The following is a 22880-nucleotide window of genomic DNA, read 5'->3' as shown; positions in this document are numbered from 1 at the left end:
AAAAAAAAAAAAAGCAGCAATGAACTCACTATTCATATCTCAGACTGCAGCATCCTGTTTTTCCAAGTGGGTCACAGACCTCAACTAGGTTAACCCAGTCAGGAAGGGGGGGAGAATAGCCCTTTACAGAGCAAGATCTTGCTCAAGAATCACCCGTGAAAGACTTTAAATGTCTCTTCCAGCTTATTACTTAAGGAGAGGAGACACACTAATGGCAGAAGTTCCCACTCCCATCTCCCCTCTCAACACTGAGACACATCAGTTTCTCAGCTTTAAAGAAATACACTTACTGGAACCAATGAGTTACTGTCATCATCACATAGAGTGAAGCCAAGAAGAAAACGAAGTGGAAGTAGGCATAACTGTACACCGTGCCTTTCTTCTCATCATAAATCACAGTCTGGCCTCCCCTTTTTTCAATGTGCTCTTCAGCATCAGCTGTAAGTGAGAGGAAACAAGAAAGCTTTTGCAAATTTAATGAGAACTGAAAATAGCAGCTGGCTTCACGAAGAACATAGCAAAACATCTATGGTGTGATTTACCAAAATGTGATACAGAGCAACACTTGAACATTTCCTTGCCCTCAGGGCATGGGGCTAAGCCTTTATTAAAAGAAACTGAACTGTCACCTAAAGCCTGCCTTGTATCAGCTTCCTGGCCTACTGGCTAGTTTTTGAGCATTTGGGCCATTTAAATCGCTCTACCTGTACCTTACTCTTCCAGCAAGTCCAAGCTGAAAACCCTGATTGTAGCAGGTCAGTAGACAGGATGCTCCCTTCCCAACTCACTTCTCAACTGCAGTCCTGCAGAGCTTCTGAGCCAAAAATCCAGCAGTCAGTCACACCCACAAGCATGCAAAGAGCAGAGATTACTCTTTGTATGTTGCAGCAATGAAATGTCCTTTAAGGAATTATTAACTAGCCTGTTGTTTTAAAATGGTATTGTTACATCTGTTGCTTTCTGCCCCAGTCTAACTTTGTGTGCTTCAGTTACTTGAGTTTGATATGCTACAGAATGAGGATAGAAGCAACTCTGCATCTACAGCTGTGTCCTTACTCTCTTGGCTGTGGTCTGAAAGTTACAAGTGAGGTAAATTGTGAAGTAAAAATGTAATTACCATCTCCATCAGGCACGCAGCAAAAGCAGCAACGAGCTACCTGTGGAACAGACAACAGGAAGGGTAAGAGTCTGTGCTTATAGCAAAGAAGCTAACGGTGAAGAAAGGTCTGTTATGTCTACATTACAGGCACTAATTTAGAAAAGTCTGGTTTGTATTTCCAACCAGCACAAAACTCAAATTAGAATTTGCCAAGCAGTTCATAACAGCAGTTTCTAAGCTTTGGAAAAACCTACTCAGTAAGATTTGGAATAAATGAACCATTCTTTAAGAATTACTCTACCCATTTTACATAACTCAAGGTCAAACACTGGTGCAAATAATTATGACACAATGGTGGAAGAGCTACAGTAAAGTGGTTACACGTTGGTAGTTCAGAGGGGACTTATCTGTTCAGACTTATATCTAAGCGCTTTTTAAATAAAAAATTTCTCTACTAAAAGAAAAGTATAAGGAACTTTTAGAACCCTGCTGCATGGGTTGGAAATCACAACTGCCTAAGTGTAAGTCAGAAATGTACTTATCTTTGCAAGATTTTGCTGAAATGGAGCAAGAAGAATGAGTAAAAGCAGAAAGCTGGTTTTACTGCTTTATTTAAATGAAGAATCTTTTTTAACTGATGGAAAAAGGAAAGCTGAAATTGACACTTCATGTGTCAAATAGTAATGTAAATGGGAAAAGGGTGCTGACTATCCAATAAGTGTATTTTCTGCAGCAGACCACAGTACAAGTCAGCACTTTCTGCAGTGCATCACCAACATTATTTATTCTGGTAAAATTCTACTCTGGGATTTATTTTGGTTGTGGTCTGATGAAGAAAATGAACCCTGTTAGGAAAATTCCCTTCCCTAACTATTGTATCAATCAGTCTTTATAGTATGAAAGTGTATAAACTTTGTTAACACATATTAGTTCACAGTATACACTGAAACATAATGAGGTAGTGGAGTTTTAGCGGAGAGCCTGGCCATGGAAATAAGGGCTTTGCTTCCTGGAAGCTTAGAGCTGTCCATGACGGATAAAAGATACCTCTGGATAACCAAGATAATGCCAGCATCCTAGCGTCTCTTAACACATCTTTGAAACCCTCCCGGCATCAGAGTTAAGTAACTATCACAAGACTGACTCCAGGGACATCTGGATCACTAGACAAGCAGCAAGAATGCTGCAGAAATAGAGTTGCTTTGCAAAACTTTACTATGACTAGTAATTGGTGGTGTGGGTGTTAGTGATTAGTCAAGTCATGCTATACCTGAATGCTTGAAGGGTATAAGGACCCTGTGCAAAACCACATTCAGGGTGCCCCAATTTGGCTGGGATACCTCATGCACATGAATAAATACTTACCCTTGTAATTCTATACTTTGCATTCTAGCCTCTCCCCTTCCTCGGTACAGGCCCATTGCAAGTTTTCCTAATGTTCCCAAAAATCAGGTACTAAGGTATCTGATTTACCTCTAAGGTAAAGTGCTCAACAGAAACATCAAATGGCACTTTTTACCCTGCGTATCCATGATTACATGTACTCACTGGGTTCATAAACTCCTCAAAAGCCAAAAAGATCATTCTTTTTTTAAGAGACTAGCTGAGAGTTTAAATCAAACTCTTATTCCATATCTCTTTCTGCTGCTGTGCCAAACCTCACCTACAGGGCAGTCTGAGCTCCCCTTGGGCCAACACTCACATTCTGTAGCCAGTGCTGGGTTGCCTCAAACTTTTTAATCAGTTGCAATTAAGTCCTTGCACACAAGAGTGATGAAATTAGCAACGCTGGCACACACACGCTAGGGCCTCATAACGCTCAGCTGTCATCAGCACAGACGCCGACAGACCCTCTGTACGCCCCAACCAACTGTGGAGCTGCATTCACACTCCTGGACAGGAGACAAAGGCCCTTTGCCACACGGAAGGCAATCAGAGTGCAATTAGTTGCTCTTCACCAGTCATTTCTTTATATTTATTTTCAATGGCTCTTGTACCACTCTTTAAAACAAACAGTCTGGAAATAATCCGACTGGCAAGAGGAGTGTGGCAGAGAAGCCAGATCTTCCTGGTGAGGGGACAACATCCAGCGTCCGTGCTGTGCCAGCCGCCTCCAACCTGCCTGCCACTCCTGACACAGGGCACACCGCAGCCCCAAGCCCTTTCAATGAGAGCTCCTACAGCGTAACACAGGCAGAGGAAGGTGGGTGGGCATGAAGGGTGACTGGTTTACCTCCGGTCCCCCCGCCTCAGCACAGGGCAGGAAGGCACTCGATGCTCAACGTTGAGCCTGCTGGCAGGCTGCCCACCTGCAGGGGCTGGGGCCAGTGCGAGGAGCCACTGGGTGCTTAGCTCCTCAGCGCTGGACCCAGTGCCCTGTCCAGTCACGCTGTCCTGCCAGAGGGCACCTCCTCCAGCACTGACACACTCCCACAGTGAAACACGTTTTGTTTCCCACACCCAGCTACTGCAAACATCAAGTGCCTCAGCCAGTACTTCTGCATTTTTGTATTCTCACAAACATTCCAATTAAAGACTTGAAAAATAGAAATTAGAACTGCAAATGCAAGTAACAGCAACACAGAGAGAGCTAGGGATGGAGGTTCATCCTCCAAACACACACACACATATTTGAAAAGTGACACTAGCAAGCCTAAGTAAGGGGTAGCTGTTACTTAGCAAAAACCCACTCATTTCCCAGTGTTTCTAGGTGCTCCCAGAATAAGAAGGCCAAAAAAATAGGCAGGTGGAATGAAGAAACCTGTACTGTTATCTGAAAAGTGGATTTGTGCCTGCCATGCAATAAACCAATCTTAACACACTCAGGAGAGAGCCTGTATTTACTCGGGCCTGGGTGCTTCATGGACTTTTCCCCAAATCAAGCACACCAACAGCAGGTTTTCGTGCTTCTTTTATACACAAAAATCAGAGGGTAGTACTTTTCCAAACATGCCTATTAGATTCTGATTGGTTAGTGATTAACCTACAATTATAATATGGCTTACATAATGCTTCTACTACTACGCACGCTCAGGGGAAGGGTCTTAACCTGGGCAGGGGCCTTTTTAACCTGTGGGTGTGTTTTTTAGTATTATAATGAAGGCAGTTCACTTTCAGGACACTCAAAAGTTAGTTTCATTGCCAAGTTAATTAATGGAATAGTCACTTTGCCAGGTTGTCAAATAATGCATCCTCAACACAATCCCAGGTATTCTCTTTATGGTCCAGGGTGTTCTACTTATTTTCTAGGGTTTGGAGATCAAAGTCTATCCTTTATAAATTTATTGCTAATCGAGGTCATCTTGACCACACTTCAAAGTCTCACTTGACCAAGCTTCAAAACCTTGTAATTGTCGCTGTATGTGCAGTAACTATAGCTACTAGCACAATTATTAACCATGGCTACTAGCAAATATGAAATATACTGTATCAGTACTGCTGAAACAGGGACAAGAAATATAATCCAAGATTAAATTATAGGCAAAAAGAAAGGAAGTACTTATGTGTGGAAATAAGAGATAGGAACTTGGGATCATAGTCAGTTGCTATGAGAACAAAGGCAACCAGGACTGAACACCTCCACTTTTTCTGATAGCTTCCCAGCAGACTTTTCCTTTAAACGAGAGGACACGAGCTACTGTGGAGCACAAGATTTACAGGAAGTCTGCAGGGTGTTAACTGCAAGAGCAACAAACTATTTCAGTACATAAAGGCACCTCCACCAGAGCAGCAAGAGCTGCAGAGGGGCCAACGTGGAGAGTCCATACCCAGAGGCACACAGTGCTACGATCAAGCTTTTGTTTTCATCTAATTACAGATTACTTAGCCATGAAAACCACTGCAAGAGAAGCACATGAGGAAGTCTGCACAGAAATCCTGTGGGAGGAAGCAAGAACTCACTTCAGTTTCAGGTGTTGCATATATTCCCCTCAATGCCTCTGAGCTTGCACGTGTTGTTGAGGTCAAACTAGGAGCAAAAGAAGATAGTGTCAGAACCCTCAGGCCTAAGTATAAACACAATAGGGTGATTTTCCAACGCTGCAGCAAACATAAATAGTCTACTACCATGTCTAAGCTAAGCATTTGCCTGGATATAGCATCAAGCACTAAGCATGTGAAAAGCTTGTTCTGCACAAGTATAAACCAGCCTGACAGCCACTGGCCAACTCAGGCTGAATCATGAGTTTAAAAGTAGGTCACTGCTGAAAGGTGGTGAATTCATCACCATCAGACAGCAGCAAACAGCTAAGCCCTCCAATTTGCAATTCAGAAGAGATCTCTCCTGCTGTGCACAACCAATGCTTTTATATTAACTTCACAGCCATCACTTTGGCTCAGCGTTTCTGTAAAGGCTTTGCCAATGAAGTAACAGGTCACTGGCAGCAGTCAGTTTTCAAAAGTAAACTACCAACTACTATCGTCAGTGTACCAGTTGCTGGAAATCACTTTCTTGCATGACTGTAGTCATCTGGGGGGCATCCTTTCTAGTTTCTTCTGATTAGAAACACTTCTTGTCCAGTCTTCCCCTTTAAAGATGTGTAATGCAAACTTCCCATTACCCAAAGGGAGACGTGTTAATGCTTTGCTGTACACACTGAGCCTTAGTAAGCAGTACTTCAAAACATGCCCCTTTAAGGCAGCCTTATCTCTGCAGCTACATGGCACACTTCCCCTGCAGGCTACATGAACGTTGTCTGCATTCCTGAAACACCTTCCTGAGGCACTGGAAATACTCTTCTAAGGGGAACTAGATACATGATATCCACATATTTTGTATCAGAATTAAATGGAAAACATATGCATATGTGATAGAAGAAGAGTAGCTGTGCTACCTCTTCAGAAAACCTCTTGTTTTCACTTCAAAATTATGAAGGAGTTTCAGTACGTGAATTTTAAAGTGGACTGATTCAGAAGCAGAACCTGCTCACAGACCTGCAGCAGACAGGCAGTGCTGTCTCCTGGCAACCTGCACAGCCAAAATAAATGATACATCACCTTTCAATCAGCAGCAACTCTGCCCTTCCCCATCCCAAAGCATGACTTAACTTATTGAGGTGAGCTGCAATAATACAAGGTGAGCATCACAACTATATGGGCACAAACAGATTCTTTTTTAGAGCAGGAGATTGCTGGCAAATGCTGATGGCAGTACTGTGCTCACTGCTTGTTCAAAGGAAGCCCTAAACCCTTGCAAACAGTTTTATTTGTTTTAAAGACCCTCAAGGAACAGTCATAGACTCTGCCAGGAGACTACAGAAATTTCAGATAGCTTTTTCAGATGGACACAACTGCACAGAGTTTTTCTTATAGAAAGAGTAAACACAGAATCAAAGCACCCTGAGACTGTTTGGGATCATGGACAGCTCGGAATTTTTTCCCTCCGCCCCTAGGTGTAAATTGCTCTATTTGGTTTTAATGAAATTTATTTCCTTCAAAAGTTATATTATCTTGTTGAACATTTTTGGCTAAAACATCTACCCATTCTCAAACTGATGAGAACGTGAACCTTCCAGCTCAGTTCTGTTCTACTCCTCCCTGTTACTTTGTCTGCATGAGGCCTGCTATAAGCCTTTACTAGTTGGACCACAACATTGTTATTTACAGTGAGGTAACTGCAAGCTCCCAGACTTACCAAGAATATAAAATGCAGCCAAACAAAATGGTAGTACCCAGGCCAGTAACCAAGTTTTCATCTCTGTGCAGGCCTTGACTAAATTCAGGTACACAGATTGTGATGTTCTGACTGCTTTCATCCAGGACTTCACAAAACAAAACAAACAAAAAGAACAGTTAGCATAGCTCATTTCACTGCATTTCAAAGTAGTATTCAGACTGAAGGTTTTCAGTGAAGTATTTTTATTACTTCAGACACTGGGTAGGTACATTTCAGTTGTTTCTATCTATCTTTAAAAAATTCTGTAAATCTTACCTGGCAGATTCTGTGTTTTGGGCAAAACAAAAATGTAACTCAGTAAAGTACTAAAATTTCTTGTTTGACCAGAGCAGACAAACAAGGAAAAAAGACTGTTTGGTGAACTAAGCAATAAGTTGGAAGTTTACCAACACTTCACCCAAGTCTACAGAGCCATATAAGACCAAGATAGTACAGACCTGAGGCCATACATTTCTTTGACAGCAGGGGTGCCTTGAGGACAACTATGAAATTCACACTCAGTGAAAAAGGTGGTGTGTAGTTGCCCTGTGCTCAGACTGATATACAGGAGGCCAAAGAAAAGGAGATGCACCAGTTACAGGCAAGATTTTATCTTAACATCTAAGCAAACACTACTTTTAGGTCCCAAGCAAGATTTTATCTTAACTTTTAAGCAAATACTACTTCCAGGTCCCTGAAATGAAACCAATTCAGTCCCTGATGTTCCAAAATGCATCTAGCTTTTCGGTGTCTGCTTGGAGGCAAGGCAAGGCAAGGTAGAGTAGTATCCTACAGCATCACTCCAAAGCAAGAAATTACAGCTGCACTTTATCTCAAACCAAGAGTTTTTTGAGCCAATGTGGTTTAAGGCAAACTGTGTTCCCAGCTCTTTCCTTCCAGCAGCCACACTGCATCCCCACTGGGACAGCACAACTGTTTATAGGGGCAGAGGGCAAAATGCAGCAAAGGCTACACCCAGGTTAAAAATAAACTCAAAGCCTGATCTGGTGGGGGAGGACTTTGCATGGCCCTGCAGGGCTGCACAGACAGCTCTGTCACCACACAGCAGGGACAGAGCTGAGGCAGGGGCAAAAAAAGGGATGACAAGCCTTTACGGAACACCTTGGCCAGAGATGTGCAGAATGTCCCACCTGCATCTGTCAGGGATGCCTCTGCTGCAAGGCAGGTGCACTGTTTGGCAGGCCTCTTAGCTAGCTCTGGCACTAAAAAGCTAAGGCACACTGTGATAAGCACAGGTTCAACAGACATTACATTTTGTTTGCCCTTTCCTTCTAAAGACATTGGCAACTCTGCTTTTTGGGTGTTGCAAATAAATACTTATAGCTTGCATTTTCTTCAGGCCTGGTTTGCCTATTTGCAAGATGGCCAATTTGGAAGTCCCTCCTTGAGAAATGAGTCAACATTAGGTAAGTTAATGGCAAATCTGAGTGACGGGGCATAGGACACCTTAATAAGTGCCAGCACTCCATACATTCTCCAGCATATGCCACTGTAAAAGCTGCACAGGCCAGTATGAGAGTTCTTGTCACACAGATGGGAGAAAGGAGCATCTGTGAGAGCAGATGACAACCATGAGAGTTCTCTGGCCTGGGAAGACAATGAGGAACATCTGAATCAGGAGGTCTAAGAGAGCGTGCTTGATGCATACTCTGACAATTGCAATAACCACACTTGCAACACATACAAGAAGCATCAGAGCATTCACTTAACTGCTGAAGGCTTTGACTGTCACAAGCATGAAATAACATGAGGCTACACTGTGTCAATTCTTATGAGTAATTCAGATGCCTTTGGAATTAACTTCTACATGCCTTCAAAAACACTGCTTACACTCCATAAGTAAATCTTCCACCTAAATACTATCTCCTTTTCCTTCTTAGCTCTAGAACACATTTGTATGTGTGCCTGTGCCTACACAAGTGTGACAGAAAGAGATATTCTTTCCCCCGTCTCTCCCCCTTCTTCTTGGGAGGTGTCTGCAAAAACTTCTTCCTGCCAACAGACTTATTTTCCTCTAGTTATTGTTGTTTCAACTATTCAACAATAAAAGTTTAGCAATAATAAAGAAGGGGGGTTTAGCCTTACTAATTTGAACCAGAAAAGTCTTCTTTAAGCAAAAATAATGCTCCCTGTCCAAAAAGGGGTATCTGATGGTTCCCTGGGTAAAGAAAACAGTTTGAGTTATGCTTGTACAGTCTTGATGTGTTTTTGTGGCATTGAGAACTTAAAACTCTAGGGAGTTCCCTACTCCTGGCTTGCAATGCCAGTGATCAGAAGGCAAGTGGAGTACAGGAACTCTGCTGAAGAACAGCATCATCTCAAACTGCAACATAACTCCAAGTCTCTTCTCAGAATGTTTCCTCTCAAAACGAAAAACAAGTGGTACTCAAGTTTTTGCTCTGTTAGGAGTCCAGAGCTAAGGCTATCTAGCATACCAATTTTAGGGGAAAAGAAGTGATTTTAGTATCTGTTCTGAAGGCCAGCACCTACTAACTGCTGGTGGACCTTGTAAACTTTTGGATGGAGCTGATCACTCAGCATCTTCTAGAGGCACCCAAGAGCCATTTGTCCAACTCCTTTCCCATCATGTGACCAAACACATTATGTATTTAGTCATGTCCTATCGTACAAGAACATGCACTGGCCACATGAGGAATAGGCTACAAGACTCTGGGAAATTTGTCCATAGGAAACAGGCTGGAATTGCTCTGGTGCAACAGATGCAACTCACCCAAGGTAACTTAAGCTCCCCTAGACCAAAGTATTTAAGGTACATGGAGAGTGCCAACTGCACAGTATCTGTGCTGTACAGAGTAATTCTTAGTATTTGTGATTTCTTCTGCATAGGCCAGAACAGGCCAAACCCAGCACTCCCATATCCCTGAATTTAATTCAGGTTTGCTAAACTCTTGCTTCTAATACATGGCGTATCTAAAAGAATTTACATAAAGCATCAGATAACTTACTAGTTTCTGGTGGCTTGCTGGATAGTGCTGAGAAAGTGAGGTACATGACATAGCAGCTGATAACTCCTGACTGCAGCAAACCAGAATGGGGCTGGCCTTTACAAGAAAGAGGAAAATAAGTGATTTTTGCTGACATTTTAACAAACTGAAAAAGAAATTCCTTTAAAGAACAGTACACTAGTGTCTTTCAGAAGAATATCTTTTATGTTTTACCTAAAGTAGTTCATAAGTCTTTCAGGCAGTTTAGATACATTTCCACTGGCATGTAAAGAGAAAAGAGTCTGCCCTTTAGTTCTGACGGCTGTTTTAGAAAGGCATTAAAGATTCCCACGTAAGTAAACAATCACCCCCTCTGCTCTCACCCAAAGCACCAGCTTTTCAAAAGTTATTGTCAAGCTGCCGTGATAGTTTTATTTGTCTGTAAAATTTGTGTTGGAGTCACTCAAATTACTATTTCCAGGTCCGATGTATGCAAGATACTAACAGCACACATAAAATATACTGAAGCATGAAATACTGCTGTCAACTCCTTCAGCTCCAAACTTTACAGATGCTAAATCACAAGCAGTCAAAAGTAAATGGTAAAACAGTGGTGAATGAGTTTGAGAGGTATTACCTCATCTGCTACCACTGCAAGACTTGTGTAAGCTCCACAACACATTACCAGCCATCAGTATGTGGGCCTTCTTTACAGTACTACTGCCTGATGGCACATGCAAAATGTCTAACATTTCTGTAGTTTTAGAAGCTGAGCTGATGACCAGCAACAGCACTTTACAGTGTAGATAAAGGGACAGGGGCAGGAGCAGCACCAGCTCTGAACTATGATGAGACTTTCCACCCAGACCACGGCTCATGTCTCCAGGCACACAACTGTGGCAGCACTAGAAACCCAGGAGAAGAGGTCAGCGGACTCACGATTCTGGACACAAGGTGATATGGCCACCAGGGAGACAAAGAGGCACAGGCCACCATTAACACCAATCAGGACCTTGTTGTACATGCAGCCCTCAGAGCGCGTATAGAAAAGAGCCATGAGGACCAGGGCTGCCACCGCAATGGAGTACAAGATGAGAGTGACCAGGGCAAGCAAACCATTCCACATCTGCTTGTGGTTTGCACCCGCAGTCCTGGGGAGAGAGAGACAAGCACCTTATCTTTGTCTTCCCTTCCCAAAAAAATAAAATTCTAATAGCTGAATAGTTCATATCCTCAAACACAAAAGGCAGTGCTTACTTTCCTTGAAATGTGTGTATGTCACTACACCAACATAGGTCCTTGCAAGGTTCCTCCCACGAAACAGAAGAAAACATTCCTTAGCATTAGTATTTATCTTCTGTATTATCATGCCCAGCTGTTTCTGTAATTACAGCCTAGCATGACTCCTAGAACTTCCAATCTCAAGGATCTGCCTGTCAGCGCATCTCAGCTCAATACTTCAGGGATTTCCTCAGTGGGACCTCGGAATGCCCCAGGTTCAGCTAGCAAGACGTGCTCTTCACACAAGTACAGCAAAGGCATATTGCTTGGCATGGCCTCTCTTCTGCCCTTGCACTAATTTTACAGTTTTACTACCCTTTTGCTCAAAAAGCCGCCTCTCCATTTGGGTCTATACCACCAGTCTTCCCCAGCTAAACCATGGTTCACCTTGTTTTCCTCTCTCCACCTTCCAAACTGTTTTCTTTTAGGAGCAGCAACTAAAAAAGTTGTTTTGGCACAAAGGGCTTTTTAGTGCATGGAAGGGTTTTTTTGGGTGTGGTGGTTTTTTTGCTGTTTTGTGGAAACATTACTTATTTTAAAAGAGTATCTAATGTAGAGAGTGCTAAAGTTAAATGCTGCTGCTGGAAATCTTTCATCCGCAGAAAAGCAGCTACAGTAATCGGTAGTAAAAATATCTGCGGTGTAAGGATATCTCACCTCTTCCTCCCTGAAAACAGGTATGTAACAAAGCCCAAAGGTTTCCTAAAACTGTTTCTTAGCAGGCAGTATGCTAACAAGACCAAGAGAGGACTGTAAAGGTTTGTAGAGGAAGAAATGAGACAGAAAGGGTGGAGGTGGCAGCAGGAGTTCCTGTGTATATGTGGGAGGACAACTTAAATATCTTAAATTAATGAGAGGCTAAGGGCTAGGAAGGTAATAGCAAATATTCTTAAACCAGAAATTAAGTCAATGCCAGAATGTTGTATATGTGGGTTGATAATGGAATCTTGCATATTTAGATGAAAGCAAAGAAGTTGAAGAAAAAGTAGCAGTTCTCATGTCAAGAAAAAAAAATAAAGTGCATTAAGCTGACACATAAAAGCAGGATTTACCAGTTTACATCACTGCACACAGTTTAACTGTTACATTTTGCAAATCCAGTCTTATTCTCTTGCACCACTCTTGTTTCTTAGCAGGTATATTTTCATATAAAATATAAACCAACTTAAAGTAAAAGGTTTTTGCATCCCAACGCGCTACTACTTATTGGAAGCCAAGCAATTCAGGTTAAGAATAAATCAGCAGAGTATATGTGAATAAGGAGGAAACATCTCTGCTGAGGAAGGAGAAAACAGACGAAGCAAAGATAATCAGCTCTAAATACTGTCATTACAGTTTCTTCTTTCAGAAATTACATCCATGCTACTCTTAAAATTCTTTGTTAGGATAACTGTATTGTTCGGCAGTCCACCAGAATTTTATGCAAGTAACTACTTGCCCAACACATACCAATTTTTATTCCATTTGTGTGTGAACTCAACAAGCAGGATGAGCTGAATGGCAATGAAAAGAAAACCTCCTGTTGCTCCCACATAGCGCCAGGCTGCAAGGCAGAGAGGCAGAAAATAGGTCAAACTGCAGTCGACTTTCCCTTGAGATAAAATGGAATTACTGTCTATGCAGTAAGCCGTTACATGGTTTGAACATATCAAAGCCCACAGATGTAGCAGGAGATGAGAGATTTCAGCTGAAAGGCCAACTCACCTAACTTAAAATTAGCTCTCTGGTGAATTCAGCTTGCAACCTGTACACTTTAAAAATAAAACTGTTAGGACATCTACCGAGTTTCCCTAACCTAGAGAATTTTTGTGGACATGGTGAGTTACTATATTCAGGCTGAAAATACTGAAACCTTTATTTGTGGCTGGTGGGAGGGAGGTGGTGTGAAGGCATTTCACAGGAATCTAAACCCTGAAATTGCAAGGTACTGGAACCCAGTACTAAAAAGGGAAATTTCTTCACTTCCAAGATTCCAGTACCTCAGAAAAACAAAGGTGGAGCTTATCTACTTACAAATGCTGTCCTGAGCCACTCCCAAAGAGACAGGAACACTTGGTATTCACTGACTAGTTCTAAGACAGGCCATTTGACTACTTAACCATTGACCTACATATACTGTATTTGGGTAGCTGTTTGGATACTTCAAGACAACAGATCTTTTATGTGCAACATCAGAAGTCTGTGAGGAAATACAGATACCTATTTAAATGTTTAGTTGCATATAAAGCAGGTGCTGCCATGCAATGCATAGCCTATAAATGACTCCAGGTGTGCAGTGGATTTCAGTGAAGAAGACCAAGGAAGTGCATTAGCAAATTTCAGCCATATCCTACCATTGTGTTTTCCTTTTGAAAAAAGCTTGTATAAGTGAAGTGGAAGAACAGAACAGTCAGGGCATGTTACCCTTAGCAAATGATGTAGAGATTTAAAAAAATTTTTACTGTACTTCCTTATTTGGAAGCATGAAAAAATGCCTTTTGTCTGGTTTTGCTAAATGTATTGTATGCACTTGATAAGCATGCTGCTCTTCAAATAAAGAAAACAAAAACCAGAAGAAGCTAGCATGTAAAAAAGTACATAAAAAAATAGGCAAGGAACAAGGTGTTCATGTACGTTTGGGAGAAGTAGAGCAAGATAAAGCAGACCACCAATGGAGTGAGCAATTAAATAGCCAGATTCTCAGGATCTCCCACTGCCACAGGCAGGACACTGCTGGATGTTTTGTGGATCCATCACAGATAAGGTTAGCATGGCCAGTGTGGATTTACCACTATAGCCCACACAAACCTAGTGCTTGCATGTAGTACTCCTCCTCCATGATTAACAAACTGCTAAGTATGGGAAGCATGACAAGACCTTTTTTTTTTTTTTTTTTTAAGAAAAAATAAACAAACTGAGATATTGCTCAAAAAAAAACCCCAGACCACCAAACCCAAACACCCTTCTTGATGGGAGGGGAAAAAAGGAAAATAAAACCACACAATACCCAAACCATCTGTATATCTCGAATTCAGGGGCTGACTGGAGGACAGTTTAGCAGGATATGCAGAATACTGCTTTAGAGAGAAAAGTCAAGGGCTAATTTGGGGAAGAAAGCTTCTTATGCTGTATCTCCACACTAGGTTAGACTGCTGTTGGGAGACAGCACTCTCATCAGCACAAAAAGTTCTGTTTCCCCTTTTCCTCAAACATCTCAGTTCTTGATTACTTTTCACCATGAAAAGGGTCACTTGCATTTATGCCACCAACCTGAAAGCTAACAGCATCCCAAATTCTTTTGTGGCATTGCAGGTTTCCAGGCAGCAAACACCTGGCAGGTCACTGTGACTCCTTGAGCACTGGCACCTCTCCACCATGCAGCACAGACCCTGGCTGCTGCACCGCAGCAGAGCTACCTGCACAAGCCAAACTAGCATGTGGCGCTGCATTCTTGAGTGAACAATTTCTTGTGCACCATTACAGTTCCCTGCTTCTTAAAGAATTTGCAAGACAGCACCACAGCGGTATTTTTACCTACCATTTGGCCTGTTCTTGGTCAGAAAAAACACGCTTTACTGCACATTCATATGAAGACCACATACTCTGTGCACAGAGTTCCCTCAGACAGCTCCAAATACTCCTTTTGTACCTGGACCATATTGGCTGTACTTCAAGAAATATGGTAATATTCACATTGATTGGACCTTTTAGGATTTATAACCACTCACAAGGTAGTACAGAACAAAGCACATAACAAAACAAGAAGGACATACCATTGAGGAAAGTGTCCTGATCGGGAATGAAGAAGGCTCCTGAGCACATTGCTGCTAGAAGTATAAGTTTAAACAGCCAGAATCTGCATGAGAGGGAGGAAAAAAAAAAATCTGGTTGTAATAGGAATTAGAGGTCTTCAACCCAAGTACCTGAGAAACCTCTATTTAAAGCCCAACAAGAGAAAAAAAAACAGCTCTTGATGACTGATTGACACTTTAGTTAGTTTTCACTTGACCACATTATTTCTGACAAAAGCAGTAAATCAACTTTTGTTTTGTTTGATTTTTTCCTAGTACTACACCCAACTGGAAAGTAGGCAGCATAAACCTGTAAAGAGAAGTGGAAATTAAGCAATCAAATACTTACCCATTATGAATGTATGCTCGGCAGCTTTTGCTGCTGTTAATTTTGATGGTGAACAAGAAGAACAAAAAGAAGAAACAGGACATTCCAAAACAGACTTTGTACACTGCAGAGTATCCCACCAACTTCTCGCACATCTCACCCGCCTGAATACCCTTGCACATCTGCTCATAGAAGGGAATCTGAAAAGCACAACACATTACAAGATGTTAGATAGGACACAGGGTTCCTCGTAACCAAGCATGTCTATGCTATGCAACACTGAATTTTCACCGGCTTCATTTAACACCTTTCATTCTTGATACACTTCAGCCTGGATTTAAGGGTTCAAGAGACATAAAGAAATGTAAAATACATGGGACTGGAGTTTTCCAGAGCCTCCCTTCTCAACTCCTTCCAGACGTTTTGGGGCATAAATTCACCTAACTTTACTTCAGCTCTGTTGGCTTAAGCCATTCCTGCCTGTTGCGGTTTGAGCCCAGAGGGCAACTAAACACAACTCAGCCATTCACTTACCCCTTCCCACCCAGTAATGGGAAGGAGAAAAAAATGAATCAAAAGGCTCAGGAATTGAGATATGGACAGGGAGGGTCACAGGCAAAAGACAGGCTCCTTAGGGGAAGAAAAAGGACATCACACTATTTCAAAACACTAACAACAATGACACTTAACAGACAGAATGGGATGGTGAGAAGCATTACCATATCTTAAAAACACCTCCCCTCACCACTCCTTTCTTCCTGAGCTCAGATTTCTTCCCGGGCTCAGTTTTCTTCCCTGATATCTCTACCTCCTTCCTCAGCGACGCAAGGGCAGGGGATGGGGGATGCAATCAGTCCATCACTTCTTCCTCCAAGGGGAATCACTCTTCTGCATTCTTCCCCCTGCTCCACGTGGTGTCCCTCTCACAGGAGACAGTCCTCCACAAACTCTCCCCACCATGAGTCCTCCCCACGGGATGCATTCTTCTCGAGATGCTCCAGCGTGGGTCACCTCCACATGTGCAGTCCTCCCAGTGCCGAACTGCAACAGCGGGGGCTGCTTCTTCCACAGAGTCCCAGGGTCCTCCACAGGTCACAGGTGAATCTCTGCTCCTCTGGTGACCTCCATGGGTGGCAGGGAGGGCGGCCCTGCCCTCTCACCAGGGGATACAGGGTGGGTTTTTGCCCCGGCGCACCTTCCCCGCTTCCTTGTCCTTCCTTCCACTGACCTCGGTGTCTGCATTGGTGTCCTCCTCGTAACTTGTCCTCAAAGTCCCCCAACCCCCTCTCAGTTTCCCTTTCTTAAATACGTTATTGCAGAGGCACAGTCACCATTGCTAATTGGTTCAGCCTTGGCCAGAGCTGGGTATGACTTGGAGCCGGGGGAGCTTTTGAGAAGCTTCTCACAGGGGGCCACTGCTGTAACCCCCTCCCTGCTACCACAGACCCTGTCACACAAACCCAGCACACTGTCTCTTATTGCTTATCCCCTCACCCTGGGGACCCTCTTCCTTCTTCCCATGCTTTACAGCAAAAGACTTGGATTGCTTCAGTAATCCAGCTTGCATAAGCCATACTGGGCAGTTTTACCAGTTGAAGGGGCATGAATGGGGCTGCAGGGCAGTAAGCTCTGGCTCGTGCTGTCCTCAGTGGAAACAGACCAAAGCACACCCAGGCGGCACAGAGGTAGCAAGCCCCATCTTCTCCATCACAGCTTCTGAAACAGAGTTGTGCCAGTTGCCCTGATCTTGTTTTAAATTAACAGAGAGGCAGGAAAATTCCACCTTTCCCTTGACTCATTAAATATTTGCCTTTGAGGCCTTGCTGTCACCATGAGGGGAAAGCAAACAGCTGCACATTTTGGCTTCAGTTTCACCAGGCAGACATGATGCTGGGCGCTCAAAAAAAGCAGGTCTGTGTGGCCAGCACCCACTCCTGTGGGGTGCAGATATCCCCCCTTGCAGCCAGGGAGCCATTCAGCTGCACAGAAATACAGGCATTTAATTAGAAAACCACGGTTCATTTCAAAGAAAGAAGGGCCTCTCTGTACGCTCACAGCCCTCAGCTGAGGCTGGTAAGACCAGTCGAGCAACACATCACACCCTGTGGAGCTGATCACTGCTACCTGCACAGGTAACTGGAGGAGAGAGAAGACAAACGTGTGCCAGAACACAACATGCACAAATAACTAACTTGAACCAGACTTCAGAAAGCATTCAGCCAGGCCAGATTTTGCTTAGAAAAAACATACAAAGATTGTAGGCAACACCATCCTTGAACATTTCCAAGAAATTAGCAAAGACAGGAGTGTCTCCTTCCTTCAGCAGGCAGGTCAGTACACAAAACCAGGACAGGGAAAGAACAAACAGGATCCAAGAGCAAGGAATCAGGCAGTGTTCCCAGCTGGCTAGAAAGCCATCAGAGATATAGGAAACAAGAGATAAACTCATGAACTGCCAGCTTCCAGCCACCAGGCTCTGAAAGGCTGCTTCCCTCAGCAGGTTATGCAACTTCCTATCCCGTGCCAGCAATTCAAACCAGTCAGGAGCTCAACAACCCTCCTAGCAGTTTCCCAGAAAGAGGAAATATTTTAGCAGCTCACAACAACACTGAGTTGCTGTGCTGCAGGTAGCAAACCTAACTACAGTACTGAGTTGATCCCAGGTGGGCTAGAACCAGCAGAGAAGACGAAAACCAGGTCTCAATGCAGCTGCGTGGTGTTACAAGAATGGATTCAAGCTGGGCCACTCTGAGGTGCTCTTTCAGAGGTAACTCACAGATGAGTAGCCACTGCGTAAGAAGCTGGACAGTAAACAAGTAGCTATAGCTAACTCACATTCAGGAGTTTTTAGAGAGCTCCTCAGAAATTGTCTGGAGCATCAGTGATGCCCTTCCTAGGTCTTGGAAGACAACAAAATGTCAGACTGGGCAAGAGTGCCAGCATTCAAAATAAGCAAATGGATTGACTGGAATAGTTAAGAGACCTATCAACACCACAGTGATGCCACTGCAAGTCAAGGGGCCACAGCAATGTCAGGGAAAGCAACTGGGATATCAATTAATACTTTCCAGTTTTTTGCTTATAATAATCATCAGACAGCAGAGATTAAAAAGATGGATAATACTGAACTAACAATATCTCTGAGAAAATTAGATACTTGTTTGATATAGACGATAGTACTGACCAACGAGACAGATTTCTGTAGGATCTGTACTTGGTACTAAGCAGCATTTTGCTTATGAGACTCATAGAACAAAGGAAAAAAAATACCACGTAACTTGATTAATTGACTAGCTAATTAAAAATCAATCTCTGGGTAACTGTAAATGGCCATCTTCTTTAATTGCACAGGTTTCTACAGAGATCTTGATGGGATTTTTGCCCCTGTATGTTCTTTTCTCCACTTGGTAGTAATTTCCTTACAGATCTGGCTGAGAGAAAATGGATGGGTTCAGAGGAATAATAGCTCAGTTTGTGCCTACACAAGCAACAAAGAGCTCAGTCATCACGTAGTATGCACAACACTATGCAGAAATAAGTGGTGGCCACAGGAATAATCCTGTGGAATTGAACACCCTTTGTGGAGACCTGTGATCCTGAAGGAACAAAACAAGAACAAAAGCAAACTCTTGAGGACCCTGGCCGACAATAAACACGAGCACAATGCTGGGGACAAAAGGGCTGATGTAATGAAAAGGACATGTTTTCATGAGAGGGTGGTCTGCTGCTGCTAAAAATTTATAACAGCTTACATGACTTCGCTGATTTTTTCTTTTTAAAAAAAAATTCTGTATCTCTGAAACATGTTCAGCTGTTAAGCAGCCCGCCCAGCCTATGTAATTACCAGGCTTTCTATTTGCTGGGTAGTTTTGCCAGCTGCTAAAGTCACGGATTAGTTATTTGCCAAGTTTGATACAGTGAAATATCTACTTTTACAATCTTAAAAGCAACATAAGCTAAATTTTTTGGCCTCTGAGTAGGGAACAAAGCATTCTTGCTGCAGAAACTCAGTATCCGCTCAGATAATGTAAACGCCTCAGTTGCTGCGCAAGCAATGATGTTATCACAGCAAAGTCGGCAATTTTCCAAGTGTAGTGAAACCCTTTGAGACAATAGCAACATCTACAGAAACAGGGACAGACTCTTGTTTTCCCCTCACTGCGAGCTGCTGGCGCCTGAAATAAATGCAGTGCAAGAAGCAAGCCAACACAGCCACAATGACTGCTTTCGTTTGGTTGTCCTCATCCAACAGAGGGAGAATGTGGCAAATGAACCTGGTTATGGAAATGGAGGAAGCATGAAAGAAAATCTGTGTAGGTGGGGAGACAAGAGCAAAAAAGCTGGTAAAACCACCTGTCTTGAGCAGCTGAGAAATGAAAAACAAAAAATGATCGGACCAAAACACATGCCATCTTGCATGAATGGCTAAATTCTTACCAGAAAGAGGCAATGGGCATCTGCACTTAAAAAACTAATATGTGATAACAAATTTGGGTTTTAACATACTGTAATGCAGCTAAGGGCCAAGATATAAACTTGGCTGGGGAAACAAGCCTGAAAGCATGCTCTGCCAGAACATATAACCATCTAAAACTGAAATGCTTTGACACAACTGAACTGGTTTTCACTAGTGTTTGCTCTCCTGAAAACATCTTTCTTATTGTTCCTTTCATTATTTAAGTAGGACATGGGTATTTTCAGGGTGAAATCACTAGTTCTGAAACAGCTTTAACATTAAAAATCTAACTACAAAAAAAAAAATCAAAACACTATTTCAACAGACCAAAACAATTCTTTCCCTTCTCCTCTCTCAATTAGCCTTTCAAAGACTGTGAAATGCAAGGTTTTGCTTCAACAGAACATTTGTGAGTACAGCTGTACCTATTTTTCAAAAAAACAGAATAACTGGAAAAAAGAAATAAGATATGGATCAAAGCACAGAAGCACTTCTTCAAGTTGGGTCCTGCTTTGCTTCGTCTTGGAACAGAGTGAAGTCTCTAAAACATTTTGTGTAACTCCATATTGGTCTTGTCTGTCTTTCAGTCCCCATCACTGAGGCTCTCGTGTCTTGACTGATGTTCTACTCCATGTTTTGCATTGATACATACCCTTGCTTCTCTGAAATCTATTCTGCATGCTACTATTCAAAATATTTTCCTGGTCAAAACCATCCACTCCTTCCCTACCCTCCACTGGTTTTTGGTTCTTCCCCAGAGATCAAACACAAATGCCTTGGTTTCTTTGCACATTTTCCAGAATTTAACGCTTAAGGCCTCTCTCCCTTGGTGTCCTCTGGGTGCTGGAACAGCTCAGGAGATGGGGAAGAAGAGTGGAAACAACAGAGAAAAAACTACCCCCCAAAAGACACTGTTCAGTCCTTAAGGCTCACCACAAAATATGCTTTCCTCAGAATGCTGTTGGTTAGACTAGGAACCAAGCTTTTGAAACCATAACCAAACACTCCACATGGTTTTGTCTACCTGCCAACTTTGGTGACAGGTGCGGAAGTTGGGCTCCCGGGGACAGTGCCTCATTTTTCCAGACACATTGCAGGGCACAGAGGTCTCCAGCTCTGGGCTGGCACCTGCAGAGTCTGGCACCTCAGAGACAGAAAAAACATCCTAAACATGTTTTAATAGACAGAATGCATGACCATGGGGTAGATAAATACTGCAAAACAAATACAAACATTTTTTAAAAGTCTCTGCTTAACGTGTCCATAAGAGATGTACATTTGCTGTTGCTTCCTTTTAAAATAATGCCAAAGGACCAAGTGCTACAACAGATACTTTTAGAACTACTTTAGAATTTGGAATTTATAGCAAATCAACCAAAAAACTTCTCACTGACAAGGGAGAGATTCCTTTCATGTAACATCAGCATGAATAGTTGAACTCTAAACTGGTAAAGCAGACACACAGTTCCCTGAGAAGATTATGGCTCCATAAAAGACTGCATTAATTTTTAAAAAATTTTTATACAAAAATTTAAAAATTCTAAATAAAATTAATTAAAATTATCTTTCTTCTCAAGAAAGAGAAGGTGAGGTCCTAGAAGCATTGTGCAAAGTGTTTGCTTACAGTCTGACTTCAGGAGCTAGGAGTGCTCCATGATTCAGCCAGAAGCAAAGGAATCAGTTAGTGTCCAGCACTTTCAAAACACAGTTCATCATCAGGAAGCTCAGATTGGTTAGTCTGAATAAATATTTTCAAGGTGCACTCTATTACAACTGGGCTAAATTAGCTTCAGGAGTCTGTGAACTTTTAACAGCCCCAAACAGAATTATTAAATTAGAGAGCAGATAAAGCCTACTTTCAGATGGTCCATTTCCCATTCAGACATCAAATGCTCTAAATGAAGAGTGTGATTATCTTTCTACTTCACACTAACAGCTTTTCTTTGTGCCATTTCTTCCCACACTGAGCTTTCAAGACTGTGAACTGGAAAAGAAATTTGGCAATACTGAAAAGCATGTTGTTGAAGGCTTCTTGAATCACTTTTCTGTTGGACAAAAAGTGAGTATTTTTTGTTAGGGATACAAACTGCATTAAAACCACACTACTGATGGAAAATGACTTTATGAAATTTGGATATGAGCATGTAATTTGCCTCCCACGCACTTGAGTTCCTTGGGTTATTCACTTTATTGCCAAGCTAAGCATCTAGTAAGTCAAAGTAATTCCTGGCAAGCAATTTCAGCATGCACATGTTGAACAGTTTTTAAGTTGCAGCTCACAGGCAAGCATCACATCTATACTGGGTGCTCTTAGAGGGCTGTCAGCAACTTCTGGTGGCAAGTAGGTGGCACCAGGATAACTCAAACAAAGCGATATTAAATGAAAGAAAATTAGGACAGAACATACAAAAAGGGTACAATGGGAAGAAAGGAAGGTCTCTGGCAGCAGAGCACAGAAACCCTCAAACTAGCCCTGTCATAAGCCTGATGGTTCATCTATGTTGCAGGCACAGGGTGCTACCATCAGCTTCTGGATCTAGGCTGCTGTGGTGGAAATCGTTTCACAGACAACTGAAAGTCAAGTGCCGAAGGTAAGCAGGGCATCAACTTGACCAGCAACTGGTTAAACGAGGAAACAGTCTTAATTGTGCACCCATGGGCTTGAGAGGATAACACAAAACAACTAGATGCCCACAGGGAGGGAAGCCTTCTGAACCTCCAGGGCAAACATTCACAACCTCAAGGAGGCCTAAATCAGTTTGGTGCATGAACTTAATTTTTAAGAATTAAGCAATCCAGCCATTGTTCCCTCAACTTAAAAACAGATTTATCTTCTTGTACTTTGTAAATGGTGAGAGAGGATTTGTGCTACTGAGAGCAATTTGGGTGGCTTAAGAAACCAAACCAAAGATGTGGTACAACAGCTCCAGTGTGTGATCACAAGCAGGCTGGTGAGCATTTAGCTTAAGAAAGTTATGTCTCTGAAAGAACCTTGAGTTTTAAAATCTAGTTTGAGCCACAGCTTCTTTTCATGTTTTTGAAGCTTTTTAATTAAAAAGACAATTAGAGATGAACAGTATCTGCTGTGGTTAGAGGCCATGTGAACACGATGACTCAACACATGCTGAAAACCCCTTGTAAAGGACCTGCAGCGTACATTGCAGTAGTCTGTCACACAGCACCAAGACCACAGAATTAAAACTATAAATGCAACACTTGGAAGAGTTATTTCCTAATTTGCTGTTTCTGCTACTAAACAAGTTGCCAGAGACGAACTCAATGTTACCCTGAATCGATTTGTTCTACTATAGCAAACCTGACATAGGT

At 42.4% G+C, this 22880-nt stretch overlaps 1 protein-coding gene across 3 annotated transcripts in view; it reads right to left on the bottom strand.

Moving 5' to 3' along the window:
• Positions 1-22880, bottom strand: part of SERINC5 (serine incorporator 5) — a 45251-nt gene that overhangs the window by 6647 nt on the left and 15724 nt on the right. For 2 of the 3 annotated variants that reach the window (XM_074812338.1, XM_074812339.1), the window contains exons 3-11: positions 15119-15297; positions 14752-14834; positions 12449-12542; positions 10658-10869; positions 9740-9835; positions 6732-6858; positions 5000-5066; positions 1118-1157; positions 291-438 (exon numbers count right to left, since the gene is read on the bottom strand). In XM_074812338.1, coding sequence (XP_074668439.1) covers positions 291-438; positions 1118-1157; positions 5000-5066; positions 6732-6858; positions 9740-9835; positions 10658-10869; positions 12449-12542; positions 14752-14834; positions 15119-15297 — 1046 coding nt within the window. Of the gene's footprint in view, positions 1-290; positions 439-1117; positions 1158-4999; positions 5067-6731; positions 6859-9739; positions 9836-10657; positions 10870-12448; positions 12543-14751; positions 14835-15118; positions 15298-15816; positions 18136-22880 lie in introns of those variants that run through there. The other variant, XM_074812341.1, reaches the window with a different exon arrangement.

Source organism: Strix aluco, chromosome Z (genome assembly GCF_031877795.1).
Source record: "Strix aluco isolate bStrAlu1 chromosome Z, bStrAlu1.hap1, whole genome shotgun sequence".
Classification (NCBI taxonomy): Eukaryota; Metazoa; Chordata; class Aves; order Strigiformes; family Strigidae; genus Strix; species Strix aluco.
This window is presented reverse-complemented; position numbering and strand designations above follow the sequence as displayed.